The 23,545-nt window shown below is 33.8% G+C and overlaps 1 protein-coding gene across 9 annotated transcripts in view; it reads right to left on the bottom strand.

The window, feature by feature from the left end:
- Positions 1-16,886: 16,886 nt before the first annotated feature.
- Positions 16,887-23,545, bottom strand: part of PIEZO2 (piezo type mechanosensitive ion channel component 2) — a 545,237-nt gene continuing 538,578 nt past the window's right edge. For 5 of the 9 annotated variants that reach the window (XM_031946652.1, XM_031946654.1, XM_031946653.1 and 2 more), the window contains 3 exons: positions 23,025-23,104; positions 20,840-21,023; positions 16,888-19,545 (listed from right to left, as the gene is read on the bottom strand). In XM_031946652.1, coding sequence (XP_031802512.1) covers positions 19,293-19,545; positions 20,840-21,023; positions 23,025-23,104 — 517 coding nt within the window. In that variant the 3' untranslated portion in view covers positions 16,888-19,292. Of the gene's footprint in view, positions 19,546-20,839; positions 21,024-23,024; positions 23,105-23,545 lie in introns of all 9 variants that reach the window. The other 4 variants (XM_031946650.1, XM_031946649.1, XM_031946651.1 and 1 more) reach the window with 1 other exon arrangement.

Here is a 23,545-nt window from a genome sequence, read left to right on the forward strand (position 1 = left end):
ATTTTAAAATTACCTTGTTCATTAATTCCTGTTTTAAAATAAAGCTTAAACAGAATCATGGGAAGGACAGGTTTTATGACCAATCTAATCTTAGAGGTATCTCTATTCATCTGGAAATTGCCAAGCATTTTGTATATGTTTTGTTTTTTCTTATTTTTCTCATGTTCATGTTCTTTCACTCAAATAGGATGTAAGCTTCTTGTGATTATGGACTATTTTTGCTTTTATATCTCAGATATGAATTTTGTCTCTTGTTTTAGTCATTTTTTTAGTGGCATCTGATTTGTTCTGACTCCATTTGGGGTTTTCTCAGCAAAGATACTGGAATGGTTTGACATTTCCCTTTACAGCTTATTTTCTAGCTGGGGAAGCTGAAGTAAACAGGGTTTACTGACTTGCCCAGGATCACACTGCTAATAAGTATGTGAGGCCAGATTTGAATTCAAGATGAGTCTTCCTGACTCCAGATATGGTATTCTTTTTTTTTTTTTGTCTATATATATATATATATATATATATATATATATATATATATATATTATATAGCTTTTAATTTACAAGATATATGCATGGGTAATTTTTCAGCATTGACAGTTGCAAAACCTTTTGTTCCAACCTTTCCCCTCTTTCCCCCCAAACCCTCCCCCAGATGGCATGTTGACCAATACATATTAAATATGTTAAAGTATAAGTCAAATACAATGTATGTATACATGTCCATACAGTTATTTTGCTGTACAAAAAGAATTGGACTTTGAAATAGTGTACAATTAGCCTTGAAGGAAATCAAAAATGCAGGCACACAAAAATAGAGGGATTGGGAATTCTATGTAGTGGTTCATAGTTATCTCCTAGAGGCCAGATATGGTATTCTATCCACTATATTATCTCCTGATCATTTCACAAATTTGACACTTAATAAATAAATGCTTTTACAACGAATGAATGAACATATATTTTGCAACCAACTTATAGTATACCATTGATGTTGAGACTACCTATAATTTTGATTTTCAAAAAGAAGTTAGTTATGTCAAACATTATGGTAATAAATGTTGACTCTTTATGTCCCCATGGACACCTCATTTGTATAAATCTTTCTTTTGAGCAACCAGTTACTGCTGTCAATCTTAAAAGATATGATATAAATTTCCATGTAAAGAACATAAATTATTTGTCCATATAAAATTCCTTGAACTTAATCTTGGATATTGACACATATATTAATTTTTCTATTGAGTTTAGATTTGGTTGAAAGTCCTGAAAACCTGCAAGTTCATTGAATGTTCATTGTTTTTTTATTTGAATATTGTAGATAATTATGGATTCTTTTGATTGACAGCATATATGATTCTAACTCCTTTGTCTTTTATTGTGATTGCTGATAAATCCTGTACAATTCTAATTATAGCTCCAACATATTTTGAATTGCTTTTTCTTGTTTCCTAGAAAACTTTCTCTTTGATTTGTGAGTTTCAAAATTTGACAGTAATAATCCTATGTGTTGAGATGGTTATCAGTGGATTTTTTTCTCTTTCTACTTTTCTCTCATGTTCTATCAATCCAGGACAATTTTCTTGGATTATTTCTTAAATTATTGTTTCAAGGTTCTTTTTTTGGTCACAGCTTTCAGGTAGTCCAATTATTCTTACAATTTCTTTTCTTGAACTGTTCTCCAGATCTGTTGTTTTTCTTATGTTTCACATCCTATTCTATTTTTTCCATTATATTGTTTTATTTCTTGATTTCTTATATTTTTACTGCTTTTCCCTTGCCCAATTCTAATGTTCAAAAAGTTAATTTTGTTTTTAAGATTCTGTATTTCCTTTTCCAGTTGAATAACATTTTCCCCACATAATCTTGTTTTTCTTGACTGTTTTTTATTTTTTTAGTTTTTCCTCAATGTCTCTTTCACTTTTTAAATTTACTTTAAATTTTTTTTTGAGTTCTATAAATTTTCTTTGGTCAGGGAGCCATTTAATGTTACTTTTTGGGGTAGAAGAAATTTTATTTCAACTTCAGAATCCTTTTCTGAAAATGAATTCCTGTCTTCCCTGTTTCCATATTAAGTTTCTATGGTTGAGTTCTTTCTTTTATGTCGGTTCATTTTTTTTTTTTTAATGGGAACAATTAGTGTAAGCTCCTCTAATTGTAGGGTGAGGGATGGTGCCCCTAGCTTCATTTCAACTCTCTCTTCTGACCTGGAACCCCAAATCTAAAGTTCCATCCTTCTGAAAATATCCTCTGCAGTGTCCCTATCCCCCTGCTTCTGCACTCACTGGGTGCTGGTTCCTTCTTGCCCAGGGCAATATCTAAGCAACATAGTTGGGTTTGGCGTTCCTAATCAACTGAAGGTTCACTCAGTCTTCCTGGATTCAGACCCTCAACTCCACAAACAATCCAGAAGGTGAATGTTTCTGTGGTTCTTGCAGAGGTTCCAGCCATACTCAGGTAACCCTGGGTTCCCCACTTGGTGTTTGTGTAGAGTTATCCCCAAAGTGTTTGCGCTTCATACTAATTAATTCCAACTTGGGCTCCTTCAAATCTTCTTGGTTTGTACCTAGAGGACCTTTGTTCTGCCCCAAATCTTGATTGTTCCACCAGTCTGTATTTGCCCTGAGATGCAAATTTGTTCTGTTTGTGTAGGAAATCTGGAGAGCTTGAAATTTACTGATCTACTCAGGCAACTTCAGAGAATCCTTCTTCCATAGTTTTCTTTCCAAATGTTTTTTAATTTCATAACTTCACTTGCTATTTTAAAATAATACAAAGATTTCTTCTAAAAGAGTGTATAATATTTTATATCTGAGCACCTCTTAGTATCTTAAAAAAAAAACAGAGAATATTTTCTTTCCCTTCCATCCCTATTCCACTAAAGTAAAGTGAAATGTCTCATAACAAATGTGCAGTCAAGTAAAAGAAATTGGCAGTATACAAATACTCTCTCTCTCTCTCTCTCTCTCTCTTTATATATGTATATGTATATATATGATATTTATGTATAAAATATTATATATTTACATATATTTGCCTCATTTAATACACTATATCTGTCTCTTTCAAGTCTTCAATTTCCTCATTTCTTTTATTTTCTTATTTTCTTTTTTTTTTATTTAATAGCCTTTTATTTATAGGTTATATGTATGGGTAACTTTACAGCATTGACAATTGCTAAACCTCTTGTTCCAATTTTTCCTCTCTTTCCCCACTCTCTCCCCCAGATGGCAGGATGACCAGTAGATGTTAAATATATTAAAATATAAATTAGATACACAATAAGTATACATGACCAAACCATTATTTTGCTGTACAAAAAGAATCAGACTCTGAAATATTGTACAATTAGCCTGTGAAGGAAATAAAAAATGCAGGTGGGCAAAAATATGGGGGTTGGGAATTCAATGTAATGGTTCTTAGTCATCTCCCAGAGTTCTTTCGCTGGGCATAGCTGGTTCAGTTCATTACTGCTCCATTGGAAATGATTTGGTTGATCTCATTGCTGAGGATGGCCAAGTCCATCAGAATTGGTCATCATATAGTATTGTTGTTGAAGTATATAATGATCTCTTGGCCCTGCTTGTTTAACTCGGCATCAGTTCATGTAAGTCTCTCCAGGCCTTTCTAAAATCTTCCTGTTGGTCATTTCTTACAGAACAATAATATTCCATAATATTCATATACCACAATTTATTCAGCCATTCTCCAACTGATGGGCATCCACTCAGTTTCCAGTTTCTAGCTACTACAAAGAGAGCTGCCACAAACATTCATGCACATACAGGTTCCTTTCCCTTCTTTATGATCTCTTTGGAATATAAGCCCAGTAGTAACACTGCTGGATCAAAGGGTATGCACAGTTTGATAACTTTTTGAGCATAGTTCCAAATTGCTCTCCAGAATGGTTGGATGTGTTCACAGTTCCACCAACAATGTATTAGTGTCCCTGTTTTCCCACATCCCCTCCATCATTCCGCATTATCTTTCCCTGTCATTCTAGCCAATCTGACAAGTGTGTAGTGGTATCTCAGAGTTGTCTTAATTTGCATTTCTCTGATTAATAATGACTTGGAGCATCTTTTCATATGACTAGAAATAGTTTCAATTTCTTCATCTGAGAATTGTCTGTTCATATCCTTTGACCATTTATCAATTGAATTTCCTCATTTCTCATAGCACAATAGTTTCCCATTACATTTTTATACTGCAATTAATTCATCTATCCCTCAATTACTGGACTAAGTTAATGGTCCATTAATTTCCAGCTTTTTCCAAATAGGATGCTATAAATATATATGTTTTTTGTGTAAAGGAACTTTCCCTCTTTCTTTGATATCTTTTGGGTATAGGTTAGCAGTGGTTGGCTTAGTAGCTTTTTGTGTGTAATTTCAAATTGCATTCAGGAATGAATGTACCCAGTAACACGCATGCTAAGAGTGCATCAATTTTATTGTTTTTTTTTTTTTTTGCAGCCTTTCCAACATTTATAATTTTCCTATTTTTGGTCATATTTGACAACTCTGGTTGGTATGAAGTAGATTATCAGAAATGTTTTAATTTGCTTTTCTCTGATTAGTAATTTGGAGCATTTATTAAAATAAGGCTATAAATTGCCATTGTTTCTTCCTTTAAGAATGGTCTGTTCATTTCCTTAGACCATTTATCAATTGGTAAATGGCTCTTATACATTTGAATTAGTTCTTTGTAGACATTGAAAATCAGATCTTTATTATATGATCCTCTCTATACTTGTTTCATTATGAACATTTTCCCTACTAAACATCTCAGGTAATTTTTTCAGTGTTTATATAATTTGTTTATGATTTGACCTTTTATATCTAGGTCATAAACCCATTTGGAGATTTTTTATGTAGAAAATATGAGATGATGATTTAAATCTATTTTCTTCCATATTGGAGTCAAGTTTTCTTAGCAGTTTTTTATTAAATAAAACTTAATTCCAGAAACTAAGGTCTTTGGTTAATCAAATAAAAGAGTATTAGATAATTTGCTTCTGTAAAAGCATGTGTCTAATTGTATGTATCTAATCTGTTCAGCTAACCAAATCTTCTTTAAAAAAAAAAAAACAATACCTAGTAGTTATAATGCAATTTGCATATATAGTTTAAAATCTGGCATTGCTAATTTTCCCTTTTTATAATTTCTTTCACTATTTCTTTTGAGATTTTTGACTTTTATCCCCTTTATATGTGTTCCAAGTTTCCCTTTTCTAGTTCAATAAAGTAATCCTTTGGTGGTTTGATTGGTATTAAATACATAAATTTATTATAAAAATATCAACATTTTTATTATATAGTTTTCTTCTACCCACAAGTAATTAAAATTTCTCCAATTATTTATGCCTATGTTTTTGTACAAAATTTTTTTGTAGTTGTGTTTATATAGTTTTTGTGGATATCTTGAAAGATTTATTAAGTATTCTAGGCATTCTATAATAATTTTAAATGAACTTTTTCTTTCTATCTCCCTTCTGACTTTTATTAATATTATATAGAAACTGATTCTTACTGTGAATTTATTTTATTATCTGCAAGATTATAGAAGTTATTGTTTCAGTTATTAGTATTCTATCACATTACCTGCAAAAAGTGATCATTTTGTTTTACCTTTACCTATGCTCTCAATTTCTTTTTATTATTATAGCCAGCATTTGTAGTATTATATACATCAGAGGTGTTGACAATGAATATACTTGTCTGACTTTAAATTATTAAAAAGGATTTAGTTTTATTTCTATTACAAAGGTGATAACTCTTTGTTTTAGATATATTATTTATCATTTAAGAGAAAAATTCATTTACTCCCATATTTTGTATTTTTCCAAGCAGAAATGGATGTTAAATTTTGTTTAAAGCCTTTTCTGCCATCTATTGATATAATCATATATATTTTTGCTGATTTTTAAATTAATATGGTTAATTAAGTTTATAGTTTTCATAATATTAAACCAACCTCATCTTCCTTGTATAAATCCAAACTGATTTTAGGATGCAATGTTTGTGGCATCTTGTTTTAACCTCTTTGTTTATTCAGGACTTCTTCCAAATCTTCATATCTATTGACAAAATCTCAGGGCACAAAAAATCCCCACCACACAACACTATTTTATATCCTCTATTTGATCAATTTACAATAGCTTCCTTCTCTCTGTCCACCCTCTCCTTATCTATGGCCCACATAACAGGTTGGGCTTTGAGGGAGTCACAATAATTAATAATGATAATAATCTATGCCAGGAATATTCCCATTCATTGATCCACTACTGTGCCTAGATTGTCCTGTACTCAAGCATCTTCTGAATTTTCTCCAACTGTGAGAAGGAGCCAATAAGTCAAGCCAACAGCCAGACAATCCTTTATTCTGCTCTCATTTTCCCTCATTTCATTTGGCTGTAACCCATATCCTGTTTCCTGGAATACCTGGATTGTGGCACTCTTCCATTGATGACCATCTACAAAGCAATGCTCATGGGAGACATCCAGACTCCTCTGCTGGAGAGATCAATGATCAGGCTCATTTTAAACACATTTACACCAACATTTCCCTACCCCCATTTTTTTTTTTTTTTGGTTTGCAGTATTTATAATCACAAGACCAATTCTGAGCAGAAGCCAATCATTACTTGAACTGAAGCCACTCCTTATTAATGGCCCACAGAATTCTGGGCAAAGCAAAAGAATGATGAGATGGAGTCAGCTGAAAAGGTTCATTAATATTTCACTGTCATATTACATCAGTCCAGGTGCCAAGAGGCAGCATAATTCATAATTTAATATCTGAAGCACCTTGTTCCCTGATGTGCTGATAGGGATTTAAGAAGCCCATGGTATGAGAGGTTAGCACTTGGATTGGCAGTTCTGAGGTCAGGTTTGGGGCTGGTCCCTAAGAAGCTGAGCTGCAGGAGGTGGCCAATCTGAAATCTCATGGAGACACAGCTCAATGAGGCTAATATAGAGGAAAAGAAAAGTCTCGATTTTCTGTAGCTGCTCTGTGTGTGTGTGTGTGTGTGTGTGTATGTGTATGTGTGAAATAACTATTCTTGGGAATGTGTGAGATTCATAACAGTGTGGAAAATGCTAAATTCTTCCTCCTTAGGGGAAAATACAGAATTTGAAGTTTCCAAGAAAAGAGCTTGCTGTGATAGAGATCTCACCCAGAATACAAAAATGTCATGAGTATATCACTGAGCTGTGAAAAATTAACAACAGATGAAAGTGATTTTTTTTGCTTACCTTTAGAGCTCTGTGTTTATGCATTTTGAAATGCATGTATTCCTGGATTTGGAGGATTTTTAAAAATCTTGGTAAAAAGTATTTAAACTCACTAAATTATTTTATTCTTAGTTGAAGCCTACATCCTACAGATTAAGCCAGACAAAGACTATGAAACTCTGATGCCCCATTGCCACAGCTGGTCTAGACAGCAGACAGGGCTGATTCAGGGCCAAATGCTATTCACCTAGTCACTCCTTTCAACAGCCTTTCCTTCTATTTCTCTTTTGTGGGTCTTCCATTTTCTTCTTCAGATGGATAGTCAGTCATCTCCCAAAGTATGTCTTTAGAAAAAGTACTCTGATACTCATTTTTCAGAGAAAATTTATGTGCCTGACAACTTTTCCTGGACAAAATTTTAACTCTGCATTTTAACTATAATCTTTAATATTGTCGCCTTTATTTCCTCAAATGTAAAATGGGAATGAGTAGCACCTAGTTCATCATGTTGTTGTGAGGATCAATAAGATAACATATTTAATAGACTTTGCAAACTTCAAAGCATTATATAAATGCTAGCCATATTTAATGTGGTTAAAGTGATTTGTCCTATATTACAGTTAATGCATGAACCAATTGAATAAAGCAATGATTTAGTGCTTTCTCTTTGCAGTTAACTGTGGTAAGCAGGTAAGTGCTGGGAAAGATACAAGGTTTATATATGAGTCTCTTCCCTTGTGTAGCTAACATTCATTGGATATGATATACTCCCATGGATAATTATTGTAGAGGGTCACAGTCAGTGGGGAAACTCTAGGTGAGAAACAAGACCCTTCAGCCCAAAGGGAACCTGCTGACAGTGTCTGGTTTGGCTCTTCATCTCCCCTAAGAGCTCTCGGCTTCCCTGAGAAGTCAGGGGACAGTTACAACCTGGGTTGAGATTGAAGCAGAGTGATACCAGGTGGAAGAGTGATACTGGGTGGCAAACTACATACAGTAGCAAGTTGTTTATGTGGTCTCACATGCACAGTATATATTGGGCACATGCCCAGTATTTTTGTTACCTAAGGGTATGAGGGTGTAAAAGAGGAAAGACTTTATAACAGACTCCATTTTTCCACCATCCTTTGGAATCCCACCTCATCACTTCTCCACTTCTCCATCCTGGCATAGGGGATCTAGAAAGCATGGTACATTTTGTCACCCCAAATTGGGGGCTCTAGAAAGCAGGATATTTTAATCACCCTGGTGTGAGGGCTTTAGAAAGCAAGAGTACATTTTGTCACCCCAACTTGGGGACTCTAGAAAGCAGGACATAACAGATTATAACACAAAGTAATATATGATGAGTGCATGAAAAAATTAACATATGAAGGAAGAAAAGTTATTTTGGAGAAAGAGATTGAGAAAAGATTCTAGGGGAAGTAAGATTTCACTGAACTTTAAAGAGCAAATAAAAATTCTTCTGGGGACAGGATGAAGTTAGAAGAGATGAGAGTGACAAATAAAGTCCCATTTCAGTATTCTTGTTTGTCTTTCTGGAGGAAGATCAATAACATCAGCAAAGTGATGTCACTACCAGCAAGTAGATTGGATTTAAGTGAGCAGAGTTATGTAAAGTCATCAGCCTCACTCTCTTCTCCAGAGTCATCTGAATTCAGTGGTAAGACAGGTCAGGATGGCCTGATAATGGCCCAGGAAGCTGGGGGATCTTGATCTTTTTAGCTAAGGTCTTTCTCAGGCCTGAGTTTTTCTGAGGCAATACCCATTTAGTAGTAGCAGGCTAGTTAAGAATTGAAGTAGATGGCCTACTTTGCCTTCATAAAAGAATCAGTCAGGGAAAGGAAGACCAAAGATTTTGGCCAAAACAGAAACAATTATTATTTCTGCTCCCCCATTTCAGTATATGAATAGCACAAAGTCATCATGGTGGGTGAGTCCTAGAAATGGATGGCAGTAGTAATGACTATATTTGATTGGGGCATAGAGTAGTGCATTATAGAGGGTAGTTAAAGGATAGAAGATTTGGGGGGACTTGGGGAGCTATAAAGTGAAATCTGCCTTGTTCATTTGACAACTGTCTATAGTACCTGGGGCATAGTAAATACCTAATAAATCTAATTGTTTAATAGATTACCTATGTATAAATCTAACTCTTGCAAAGGTCTGGATCTTGGAGCCTATGGGCAGTTAGGACAAGAGTAAACTGGACTGGTTTAATATGTGTGTCCATTTGTTATAGTTAAATAGTTTTCAGTTTTGGGAACTCTGAAAGATTGACTTCAGAAATTCTTAACCCCTAAAAACTCAGTCAACTCCCATTTTTAAAAGCAAACAATGACCTGTATTATAATCATTATTAAAATTTACTTTTTATCAATTTATGATAAATAAAATACTTTTGTGACAGCTTTATAAGGTAGGCAAGACATGGATTTTTGTACCAATCTTATAGATGAGCTAGTTGAAATTCAGTGACTTTCCTGAAGATATGTATCTAGTTAGATTTAGAGCAGAGACCTGAACCTAGGACTTCTGATTATACTTAGTCTTTTATGCTCAACTTCATTGCTTATAGCCCTAGATCTCCCACTAACTGGAATGACAATGTGATCTTAAGCCAGTCATTTCAACCATTTGGATGCCTTTTCCTATTCCATTCGGGCCAAAACCATCTGGGTACCTGAGTGTGTGGTAGAACAAATACTATAGATTACTCTTTCCTCCAAATTTCCTTCCATTGATGTCTTCCCCTCCTCTTCATCTGGCTGGACACAGACTCCCCCATTTAAATCTCTGCAGGAGAGAACCCAGAATCTCTATTTTCTGGTGTTGGTGAATGGGTCCATTTCAATCTCCACTCCTACACCCCTCACCCTCTGGGGAACATAACTGCTTACATTGCTGGGTTGATAAGGTGGAAGACTTCTGGAACTTTTTCCAGAAATCTCCTCTCTTGTCCCTATCTTCAATCCTATTGCCATCTGAAATGTTGATGCATTCTAAGGCACACTCTGTTGGTGTACTCATAGAATTCCCAAATCCTTCCACTTAACATACAGCTGATTTTTCTTATATTCTTATGTCCATCAATTAAAGTGTGGTCTCTTTGAGAGCAGGGATTGTTTCAATTTGTATTCCTAGAACTTAATCCAGTATTAGAAATGCTTATTTAGTAAATGCTTAAGAAATGTTTTTTTCCCACTTCAATTTGCTCATCTGTAAAATGGGAATTGTTAGTGAAACTTCTCATTCGAATTTTCTAATACAACTAGCATATAGTAAACTTGGGATCCTCAGACTTTGATGAAAAAATATATTTGGATAGAGTGAAATCAATAAATATCTTTATCTTTTCCTCCCTCCCCCTGCTCTCTTCTTTTTCTCTTCCTTTTCTATTCTCTTTCCATCTCCCTAGTATAAATATGCTAGATAGATTTAAAATATACACTGGATAAATTTGTGGGAAAGTAGCTCAAATTAGGTAAGTCTACTAGATAACTTTGTTACAATTTAATCCTCATGTGAAAAAAAGAATCACTGAAAGAAAGCTTTCATTGAGAAAGATGACATCCTGGATCTTGGGATCTTATTGGAGTTTGCATCATATTTCCAAGGAATTAAGAAGCTTTTAGGTCCACAAAAGCCTTGAGTTTCAGAAAGGTTTGCAACAGATCATTCTGATTTCTGATTGATTTTCTGTTTCCCTCACACTTTTCATTGAAGGTCTCAGTCACAGAATACTATCTAGGGTGGGATTACTTATGCTTTGCTTCATACCTCCAAAATCCAAGACACACATTCTTTTTGTAACCTCACAGATGCTGCCATCCTTGAACCTCACAGAGACCATTAATTTGAATTTTTGGTGGCACATGTAGTGACGTTCCCCAGGTTTGAGATCCATATCTCCTGTTTTACTCTACTTCTAGTATCCCTTTTCTGGGTGGTATGATTCAATGCCCTCATCTGGCGCTATTCTCTGGTTTTATTGTCATTGACCTCTTAAGAACAGCTTCTTCTCCCAGGGATCTCAACCTTTAACATAAATAGGTGTCTCTGAGGGACCAATCGATTCTTTTCCTGGAACAATTTCCTTTCTTGAATTGCTATTCCCTTCCCCATGACCTCTATCCTCAAAGAAGGGACTTTTCTCCAGGACTCAACCAAGGTGTTCTTTTCACAATTCTCAACCCACTTCTACTACATTCTCAGGGATCTATGCACTCCTATCAGCCTTTGGCCTTGAGCATTCAATGAAGACTTTTGTGATGTTACTGAAAGAGAGAAGGCAAATAAGAGTTGGGAAAGAACAGTCTCCTAACAGTAGTGCCATGGATAAGAGTTCACCTCTCAATTTGATTGAATTTCTACAGTTGTTAATTACTTTTCCCTCTTCTATTTTCTGAATACTATCCAACCAGTTGAGGACCAAGTAATATTTGCATGAATCCCAGGCTCCAGGTAGCATGCTGTTTCCATAAAAGAATCTTGAATTGGGAAAGTCATATGGGAATAATCATCTTCTCTCAGCTATGTACTGCTCACTGCTCTTTATGAGTTCTTTCTTCTTTCCTTCCATCCTTTTGTCTTTTCCTCTTTTCCTTGCTTCCTTGTTTCCTTCCTTGCTTTCTCCAGCCCTCCCTCCCTTCCACCTTCTTTCTTTTCTTCCTTCCTTCCTCCCTCTTTCTCTCTTTCCCTTACTTCCTCCTTCCCTCCCACCTTCCCATCTTTCCTCCCTCCTTTCTTAATTTACAATATACCTTTACTTAGCACTAATGTATGAAGCATTACTCAACTAGTTGCTGGAGTCTATACATATTTTACTTCCTATCAAGAAGGGAACACAAATATTCAATAATTATACTTTTTTTTTTTTTTTTTTTTTTTGCTGAGGCAATTGGGGTTAAGTGACTTGCCCAGGATCACACAGCTAGGAAGTGTTAAGTGTCTGAGACAAGATTTGAATTCAGATCCTCCTGACTTCATGGTTGGTGCTCTATCCACTGTACCATCTAGCTTTCCCAATAATTATACATTTGATGTAATATGTATGAAAATGAAGTGGAGATTCAATAACGCAGCTTCTCAATCTATAGATATTTATTGAGTTCTTCCTCTGTGCCCAGATTGATGATAGACACTAGGAAGAGTGAGAATAAGGCAATAACTATGAGTCAAACCAATGTATCCCAAGGAATCCAGGTAAGCAAAACAATTATAAAGGACCTTAAGATTAGCAAAGCATTACCTTTATTACTGCATTTGATCCTACAACATTTGATCCTTAAATATTTATTTTTATTGACTCCATCTCTAATGTTTTATTCACTAAGCCTCTTATTGTCTTTCCAGGATCAGGTTGGATAAAGTCAGTGCTCAACTGATGTGAATTGAAGTTTATGGGAGGTTTCTAGACTAGCCATTTCATGGCCCACTTCACTCTTCAGCAATAACATATGTGGATAGAGTAAGGAATGTCCATTATAGCCAGAAAAGTTGAAACCAGCTACACATTTCTGAATAGGTAGATATGGTGAGGGTGGGAGTGATATATTAGAATGGGAAAGTTTGACATAAATATCTATAATGGGGAAATAGAATGAGACCTTGGGTCCAGACCATTTTCCCTTGAAGTCTAAATCAGCCGAAGGTTCTATGTTTATTAGGAAGAAAAAGCAAAAACATCATTTTCCATCGAGTTCTTCCTGTATCCCACTTAGTTTTACATCTGCTTCATCCCAGATTTACAACTTAACATTCCAGGGAGACCTGGGAATTCTATAATAGCAATGGTGATGAGAGTGGAGGAATCCAATTTCCCCCTGTGCCAAATATATGAAGTAATTTGTATTGTACTGAGCACATGGATGGCTCTCCTGTTTGCACAGATGAGGTTTTTTTTTTTCAGCTCTTTTCATCTATTTGTTCTTCTAGGATGGAAGCAGAGTGGTAAAATAGGAAGAGTACTGACCCTGGAATCAGAGGATTTGAGTTCCTTAACTCTCACTATCTTTGTAATTGTGGGCAAGTCACTTGATATCCTTATGCCTCCATTTTTTCATCGGTAAAATAGGTGGTTCTTAGTCTCTGAGATCTCTCCACCTCCGAATTTCTTGATCTATGTTTCTATGATTTGTAGTTAGAAATGACTTTTGCTACGAATTCTCAGAAATGTACCTCTCTGTCTCCTGAGGTGATCCTCAGATTCAATTCTATGAATATTCTAATTTTCCATGACTATCAGCCTACAACAGGAATATTGTTAAAATGATGGACTTTTGTTTCAGAGAAAGCGTTGGAGTCATTAAAAGAACTATGTAGTTTCTCCAAAAACATTTACTCTACTCTCTTCTTCCTGTTTTAAACTGGGCCTAGTTCATAACTTATTTGTATTTTCTGTGCAAAATGCACATACTTATGGACAAGCTCTATAGGTAGGCCATCTGATGGACAAGCTCTATAGGTAGGCCATCTAATTAAATGTCACAGTCTGAACGATCAGTTTTCTTCAACTGCTTTTTTTTTTTTTCTTGTGTGGAATTTTAGGCTAATCTCTTTTGTGTGATTGTAGATTTTGCTTAAGAGGCACAATGACTAGGGTCTTAAGGTAGTCAGAATCATATTAACAATAGGAACATATGATGGTGCTCATGATTTAGATGAAATCCTTCAATTTGAATGTTGTATAGGACTTCTTTCCTAACAATAATAAAAATGTCTAATGAGCATGCATCTTTTTGTTTCATATATTTCTTGTTATTAATAATCAAAAGGACATTGAATGAAGTAAGCTCTGTTGTTTCATCTTTTTGTGGCATATTGGGGATAGGAGCTCATAGTTATCAAACATGCAAAGTACATTGCAAATCTTAAAGCATATTATTATTATTGTCTTGAACTTAACAAGTCAGGAAAATATGAGTTCAAATATTGTCTCAGATGGCTAGATGTATTGAGTTTGAATAAATCATTTAATTTTTCTCAGTCCCAGTTTCCTCATCTGTAAAATGAGAATAAATAATAAATAGTACTTTATACCACAGGGTTGTTTTGAGTCTCAAATGAGATAATATAAGTAAAATACCCCATGTATAGGCCTAGCAGTAGTAATTCTAGGTCAAAGGGCATGCACTGTTTAGTATCTTTTTATATATAATTATATATACATAAAAGATATTGAAAAAATTAAAGAACTTATGTATAGAAAATATTTATAGCAGTTTTTTATGGTAGCATTAAATCCCTGCAAATGAAAGGGCTGCCCATTAATTGAGCAAAGACTGAATAAGTTGTGGTATATTAAAGTAATGGGAAATTATTATGCTATAAGAAATGAGAAAATAAATGATTTTGGAAAGACTTGTATGAACTGATGCAGAGTAAAGTAGAACTAGAATAAAAATTTATAATCTTAAAAATACTTTATAAATCTTAAAATGTTAAATAAATATTATCAATAATTATTTTGGTCATACTTACAGATGAGATTTTCTTCACTCCTTTAGTATTTTCCCCTCTTTAAAATTCTTGAAAGGGGGAATTCGTGTAGAATTGAAACTGAATTTCTATAGGAGAAAGAGTTAAAAAGCAGTGTTTATAGAGATTCAGAGATTTTTTTGGTCTTTTGATAATAGTAGTTTTAGTTTCCATGATGTGGGAATGCTTTAAAGAAGAAATATTAACAATTATAGTCCTGTAACACAAATTTAAAAGCAAAAACAAAACTCTTAAAGATGTGGTAGAAAAAGCTTTGGTCTACTCAGAACAGCTGGATTTGAATGAATTCTCTAACATTTAGGGGTTATATGAAAATACTTAATCTCCCTAAGTCTCATTTTTCCTTTGTGGTTTCATGGATTTAGCAGAATTTGGATGGTTGGCTTCATGAGGTTGCTATAAAGATCTTCAAAAAGCTTAAAGAGCTAAAAAATAAAAAGGAAAAAAAGGCATGTGCTTTTAGTTTGATTACACTGTATTCAGCTGTTTTATAATACTGTTTGCTAACCACAGAAGCCCTGTTTACAGTTTAACCTCAGTATATTCCAGGAGGTAAATCTAAAAGAATGATAAAATTGCATAGATAATATAAACTATGTCAAGGTTTTCATAGTAGGTAGAGACCAAAAATTAGGATGAATGAATTTCATTTTTTTTGTAAGTAATACAAAACAAAATGGTGGTGGAAGGAGAAGTCTGAATCCATTTCGACCTGTGTGTGTTGCGAAATAAATCTAGGAAGAAATAAATGATTAAGAATAGATTTTTAGTAATCCACGTACATTTATATATTTAGAATTATATATCACTTGACCAAGTATTATACCATAGAGATAGTTTTATTTGGAGGGGAAATAAACAAATATTTGCAAGTTCTAATTGAGACTATTATAATGTGCAAATAGTTTGGGACAATCATAATAATATGCTTTTACTTTGTGACAACAATGGTGCTTCTAATGCCACTGACTTGGACTAATGGACAGATTCAGAATATTTGATTTTGACTGTGTAAAACTCTATTGAATTTTCCTCGAATTTAGTTAGCTCTTTATTAGTTGATTGCTAGATTTTTGGTCCTATATACAGGTTCTTTTGTTCTTAAAGATCATATTTGAATGCCTTTTAGAGATATTGTAATAACTATTAATGGGGGAGGAAATAAAATATTTCAAAGATTATTAAGCCCTCAATGAAACAGGATCAGTTACACTATAACATAAAGGAAATTGCTGTCAAAACAAACAAATAAGAACTGATGAACTATTTCTATAAAAAAATTTAATTAATCCTCAAAAAAAAAAAAAAGACCTTCTAGCAGCTGGAGAGGTTATTACTGATGTCTTTACTATGTATTATAGGCTTCTGTTGGAATTGTGGTGAAAAGATAGCTGCAAACCATTGATATGGACATTATCTTGGCAATATAATATGCTGACATTATTAGGAAAGATCATTTTTACTGGTGAAAAATCACCTTTCATTTAAGTCCACATGAAAACCAATGATAAAATTCCATGTGAGTCTATAAATCAAGGCATCTTTATTAGACTCTAAAACATTGATCTAACACTATTCTGGGGATATTTTTTTAATTCCAGCTGACCTAGAAATTTTGTCTCCTTTGAAAGAATGATGAAGTCTGATAAATACATTATTATTATTATTATTACCATGATCATTAACAATAATAGCTAAGAATTTATTACTCCCAAATTGATAGTCAAAGAATATGAAAAGAAAATTTTTAGAAGAAGAAATGAAAGCTATCTATAGTCATTTGAAAAAATGCTCTAAGTCACTATTGAGAAGAGAAATAAAAATTGAAACAACTGGAGTACCATCGCACACCTATCAGATTGGATAATATACAGAAAAGGAAAATGACAAATATTGGAGGGGATGTGGAAAAATTGGGACACTAATGCACTGTTGGTAGGAGTATGAATTGATCCATCTACTTTGGAGAGCATTCTGGAGAAAAAGGACTATTAAGTAATATCACTGCTAGGTGTGTATGCCAAAGAGATCAAAGAAAAAAAAAAGAACTATATGTGTAAAATATTTAAATTACCTCTTTTTTTGTAGTGGGGAAAAGAATTGAAAATTGAGGGGATATCCTTCAATTGGAGAATAGTATATGATTGTGATGAAGTACTATTGTGCTATAAGAAATGACAAACAGGATGGTTTTCAAAAAATCTATGAAGACTCATATGAATTAATGTAAAGTGAGCAGATCCAAGAAAACATTTTACACAGTAATGGCAATAATATACAATGATCAACTGTGAATGACTTAGCCAGTATTAGCAATAAAATGATCCAAGACAATTTGAAGACAATTATCAAACTTAGGATGAAGAATGATATCTTTCTCCTGAAAAAGAACTGATAGAGACTGAATACAGATGAAAATATGCTTTTATCTCTTTTTTACTATATTTTTCTTTTCTTTTTGGTTTATGTTCTCAACATATCTAGTATGAAAATGTTTGGTATGACATTAAGTATTTAATCTGAATCATGTCATTTGCCTTCTCAAGGAGGGAAAGAAAGAATCTGGAACTCAATTAGATTATGAGACTGTTCTTATGCAATACAATTGAGACTTGCTTGGAAAAATGGACATTTCATCAAAAGTATGGTTATTATCTATTGTGCTAGAAGTGTGGTGTCATGATGAATTAAAACCAAATCTAGACAGCTCATAAAAGACCATGAAGCAGTTGCTACTCCCATTCACTCATGTGATACTTATATTCATTGGTGATGCTACTATTAACTGACATGAGATCTACCTTCTGAAAATTTTCTAGGTTAATTTTTTTCACAGCAAAAGACTCATAATAAAAAACAGGCATTGAGGATCCTTTCCATTTTTGGGAAATCAGAATGTCTTCCAGAGGATTCCATTTACAGATTCTATTTTATTGTTACAGTGGTTTGAAGCAATTTATTTCAAGATGCCATGTGGAGGGTCAAACGTGTGATTCTTTTCACAGTATAATAACAAATGTGCAATTTTTTATTTGGAAGCGCTGAACATTATTTGAATTCTGCTATTAAAGCTCCATATTCACTATAATAGTTTTCTCTTTAGAATTGAGGACCTTGATATTTGCTTAAGTGGTAACCTATTACATTATTCATACACAGCAGCGGAAAGGAAACAACCTGATTCTTCATCTCCATTGGGGTTTTCTTCATTCCTGGGTATATGTCATGGATAAATACTTCCTCTATACCCCTATCAAATATTCCATGCAAAATGGGAAAATAATGAGTATCTTTAAAATGACTGTACAACATGGGCTTTATTTCTGTGTCATTTCCAAATCCAAATTACTCAGAATAACCTTTTCACATACCTCAGTTTGCTCTATGTTTCTTCACTGAAACTGTAAGTTAACATGTAATGAAAACTACATTTCAATCTTAGATTTTCATGCTACATTGTTCTTTAATGAAGAGGTTGCATCACCAATGATAATAATTTAAGAAAAAGGCCATTTTATTTCCCCCAAGCTCATACACATACTTCTTTCATAATTATGAACTTAAAAAACCCGTCTTGGATGTAAAAATGTGAGTTGGAATATGTAAACACTTTGGTATACCTGAAAAACTGGAAGGAAAATGTCACATACTGGAAAAATCATTGCCTTAAATCATCAAAATAAGGGGAAAGCATGTTAAAGGATGGGGAAAAGGCAGGAAGATGTTTATGACCTCAGTTATTAAAGATTTATAAAGTCAAAGTGCTCCTTATATAATCGAGTTGCCTTGTTTTATATTGTATGTCTATGTCTAAAGAGGAGCAGTAACTATGAAGCAAATAACCTCATAAAACAGTCGACGTCATTGGTATTAGCAATTAGCAGGATCTTAGCAAAATGGGTTTCACTTGTTTTTGTTTTTGTTTTTGTTTTTCCTGAGAAGTCATTGATGTTTAATGGAAATTTTCTTCCTATGATTTTTTTCAAATAAAATAAGGCAGTAAGAGATTATCACTAAGGTTATCTTTTTGCTTAGAATGAGGCTTGTTCTCTGTTTGAGGTCTCAATGAATCAATATCTCTGTTTTGTCAGAAACAGAATAGTGCGAAGAGACAGCCTCAAGTTGCTATTCTCCACTGCTTGTGTGCTGGCGGTCTCCTGATTTTCCATTATAGCTTCTTCACAGTTAGTGATGGAACACTGGATTTTGTATACTCAAACTGTGTTACCATTTTAGACCCAGTTAAACCATCCATGGTCATTTTTTCTTTTTCTTCCTTTCTCTCTTGGTCTTCTCAGAATTCATATGGCTCTTTTGCTTGGCCACAATGTCAGACCCTTCTGACAACATTATAAATCAAGTTCCCATGGTTTGATAGAGTGGAATTTAAAAACATCAAAACCAATCTTCTTCATCATCCCTTAGTTGAAAAGGTGGCATGGATTCCAAGAGATCTGGGAGAGATCACCAATGCCCAACTATAAAACACTTGGTTCTTCTGAGAATTTTGTGCTTTTAAAAAAATTAAATGTCAATTTTATTTGCATTTTGTATCTCACAGCATCAGTTGTCTTTTTCCCTAGTCCATTTGATCATTGTCTCTGGTGAGCGATACAAGAATATCAGTTTGGCATATAAGTCTTCCTCTAGTTCCAGTTCCCCTGTCTCTCTTACTAAGAAAATGTCGGTGCACAATTTCAAAATTCTATCTACATTTGGAAGCTCTTCAAACATTATAGAGTGAGAGATCCCACTGAAAAATTCACGTACAAACTTCCCAATCACAAGGACAACAGAAGCATACAGTCCCATAATGCTGTGAAAAGAATAAGAGAAATTGATCAAAATAAATGAAATAGAAGATGGACATATAATTATATTATTGAATGATGAGAATAGCAGATAAAATAAAAATATCTCAAAAGATTAAAATTCTAACTCCATTGTGTTTTACACTTTAAAGAGAACATAGATCAGGTTACAGAGACCTATAAAACCATAAAGAACTTGTAGTATGGATAATAAGTACATCTATCTATCTATCTGTCTGTTTATTTATAACTTTTCCTCTCTGGGTGTAGGTGCTTTCATTAGTAATTTCAAAATAGAAGTTTGTGGCTGGGGAAAATGTTGTCCTCTTTTTAAATCAATGGGAGTGGTTATGGCATGAAATTGGGTTTGACTTAAGATTGGAGTAGAGTAGAAGTGTGAAGGTAGAAAAGTTGTAAACAGCATAGGGGGAACTAGAAGCTATAGCTACATGCTACTTAAATAATTTGTCAAATTTGGTACTTTCAATTCCCAAATCAGAAATTAGTGAAATATGAGTTAAACCAGTTGAATATATATGTATATGTGTGAGCAGCTAATGGCCCAAGGTTAGAGGACTGGGCCTGGAATCAAGAAAACTCAACTTTCTGAATTCAAAGCCAGCTTCAGAACTTAACTAGTTGTGTGATCCTGGACAAGTCACTTAACTTTATTTGCCTTATGTATGTCAAATGAAATGAAAAAGGAAATGGCAAATCACTCTAGTATCTTTGCCAACAAAACTTCTAATCGGGTCATGAAAAATCAGATATGATTGAAAAAGGACTGAACATATGCATATTGATGCCATATAACAAATATAATATACATCAAATATCACATATAGAATATTATGCTGACAACAAATTTATCTTATGCCTTAATTTTTCAAAATTTATACTATATATATTGGCATCATAGACTAAGGTAGTAGTTACACCTAGGTAATGAATTATAGGACAAAACTGATTATAATTGCTTGGCATTTTATATTCTAGAAGATGTGCTGAAGGGAAGAGGTAAAATCCATAAACACTTTTATAAATTTAAATACAATGTAGTTTAGTAGAAAGACGAGGGTGAGAGACTTGGATTACACTCCTGGCTATGTAACTGACTCAGTGTTTGACCACTGGTAAAATCTCTCTATGCTTCAGCCTAATCTATAAAATAAGAAGGTTGTATGAAGTCTCTCATAACTCTATGATTTTATAACTATGAAAATTCAATATTTCTATTATTTAAACTTTTATATTAAGAAGGAAGATATTTAGATTTTCAAGGGTAAATTTATCTCTTACCCATAACCAGCAAGAAATCCAAGACTGGGAGGGCTAACTTTGTCATTGAATACCACCAACTCCAAACCTTGATTATTTTTATTATGTAACTTGTTTCCAAGCTGGTTGAGAACCCACCATTCATTCTCAGTTATACTGTTGTTGTCTCGGGACAAAATGATGGTTATATCTTTAAAATTATTATCTGCAAAAGAAAAAGAATACAATTAAAATAATACAAGAATCTCATAAATTTGGCATAGATCAGTAAGTTTTTAAATAATCCTATTCAGTTCAATAAAAAAAAAAAAAAAACAACAGAAAAACTAACAACCACCAGAAATCATCAAGCACCAGGCATTAATGTGACAGATATTGTTGATACAAAGATAACTATGATAAATATCTTATTCTTAAAGATTGAGAATGGAATAAAACTAACTCTAGTTAAAGTAACAGTGATAAATGCAGAAAAGAAATAATGAAAAATGTTGTGATAAAATTGAAAAGGAAGAGATTACTTCCTATGAGCAGATTGTCAGAGATCTTTTCAAGGAAGAATTATGTACCTGAATTAGCCCTTAAAGGAAGAAGATGGAGTTTAGGGGATGACCAATCAATCTGTTATATGAAAGGGAAACAGCATGAAAAAAGTCATAGAGGGCCTCTATCAGTGAGAACTTGAGAGAAATCATACTCTTTAAATGCAGAGTAAAGGAAAAAGTGATATAAAGATGGAAAAGTACATAAAAGTTAGATTGTGGAGAACCTTGAAAGCCAAGATCATACATTTATATTTTATTCAGTAGGCAAAAGGGAACCTCTGATGATTTTTGAGTAGAAGAATGATATGAACAGAGCACTACATTAGGAAGATTAGGTAGCAAAATGATGTGTGGAATAGAGAAGAATAAAATGCAGGCAGAGAGGAGTTAGACTTTCAGTAGTCTGAATGAAAGATAATGAAGGCATGAACAAGAGTGGTTGCAGTAGGAATGGAAATGAGAGGATGGATGTGAAAACTATAGTGCTATTAAAATCCTATAATTAATTATTGTCCTTATCAACAGTACTTAACAAATGTTCAGAACTATTCCTGTGTAGTATGGCTTTTTGACCCACCACTATCTGATCATCTTCTTCTCTGTACCTTCCATATTGTTAATGTAATACATGTCAAAGGAAGAATTGATAGAACTGAATGAAGGTGATAGGAGAAGTAAGACAACCCTGAGTTTTTGAGAGAGAAAGCATAGATCATTTTTAGTTGATGTTGTCATGGATGGCTCCAGGAAGGAAGGAGTATTTGAATTTGACCTTGAAAGGTAAAATTTCAACATATAACATGAGAGAAGATGGCATTTCAGTTATCTTTCAGTTCTATTTTCTGGGGCCAAGTGAAACCAGCATAATCTCTATTCCACATTATAACCCTCCAAAAATATTCAAACAGTTATTACATACTTTTCCTTACCCCAAAGCTTCTCTTTCCCAGGGTAAATATCCCTAATTCTGTTCTCTTTGTTGCTTTGTTTGTTTGCTTCTTACTTCTTTCCTTCCTTCCCTTCTTCCTTCCCTCTCTCCCTCCTTTTCTCTCTCCCTTTCTCCTTCTCTTTTTCTCTCTTTCTTCTTCCCTCCTTCCTTCTCTCCCTCTCTTCCTCTCTCCTCCCTTCCTCCATCCCTTTCTTTCTATCTTTCTCTCTCTTTCTTTCTTTCCTTCTTGTTTTCTACTTTCTTTCTTCTTTTCTTCCTTCCTTTCTTAACTGGGCTTAAGTGACTTGTCCAGAGTAGCACGGCAAATGTCTGAGGCCGATTTTGAACATGTCCTCCTGATTTTAGGACCACTAGGATTCTATCTCTTGTTCCACCTGTTTGCCCCCAAATCCCTAATTTTTTAAAACAATTCCTTTATAATATGGTCCTTTGACCGTTCATATCTGATCATCTTCTTTTGAATACTCTTAATATTGTCAACATAATAAATATTTCAAAGTAAGACTTGATAGGACTGAATGGAAGTGATAAAAGAAGTAAGACAAAACTGAGTTTTGCATTCTTGGGGAAAAGATAAAGGCTATGTGCCTCATGCCAGATAAACGAAAATTACTGGGAAACAGAGTCAGGAGAGACTAGAACATTTAAGCGCCAAAGCTGTAAAACAAATACCATATTGTTACAACTTGTGAAAATATCACATGATCCTTACCTTTTAAAAGCTGCTTTATGGGTTTTGTATTGGCATCACTAGGAGCTTTGAGGTAATATGGATATATTCCTTTTATAGTCCTATAAAAAAATGAGTTGATGTTTAGCTTTTATTTTACCTAAAGGAGACTAGCCAGAAAATGAAAGTGGTTCACACTCTATAGAAACCATCATTAATAGATTTATATTCCAGTAGATTCTAAAGAAGTGAACTGCTTCATCAGCTTCTGAGTGTTACTAAGTCAACTAATTCCAGGCAGAAATTCAAATAAGCTGTGTAGATAAGATAATTTAAAAAGTTCAAATGCAAATAGAAATAGAATTCTTTCCTATATCTTTGGTTCTGGATGGGATAGGTGACTGGTGATTCTGACTAACAAGACAATAGGGATGTGGCCTAGATCATTGTAAAACAAAATAGAAACAAGGGTCATGAAGCTGTATATAAAGTTCCCCAGAGGCCATATTTTTATTTAGTTTAAAAATATAATTTAATCTATGTTTTATTGTGTTTATATTTGT

The sequence above is a fragment of the Sarcophilus harrisii genome, chromosome 1 (assembly GCF_902635505.1).
Source record: "Sarcophilus harrisii chromosome 1, mSarHar1.11, whole genome shotgun sequence".
In the NCBI taxonomy this organism is placed as follows: Eukaryota; Metazoa; Chordata; class Mammalia; order Dasyuromorphia; family Dasyuridae; genus Sarcophilus; species Sarcophilus harrisii.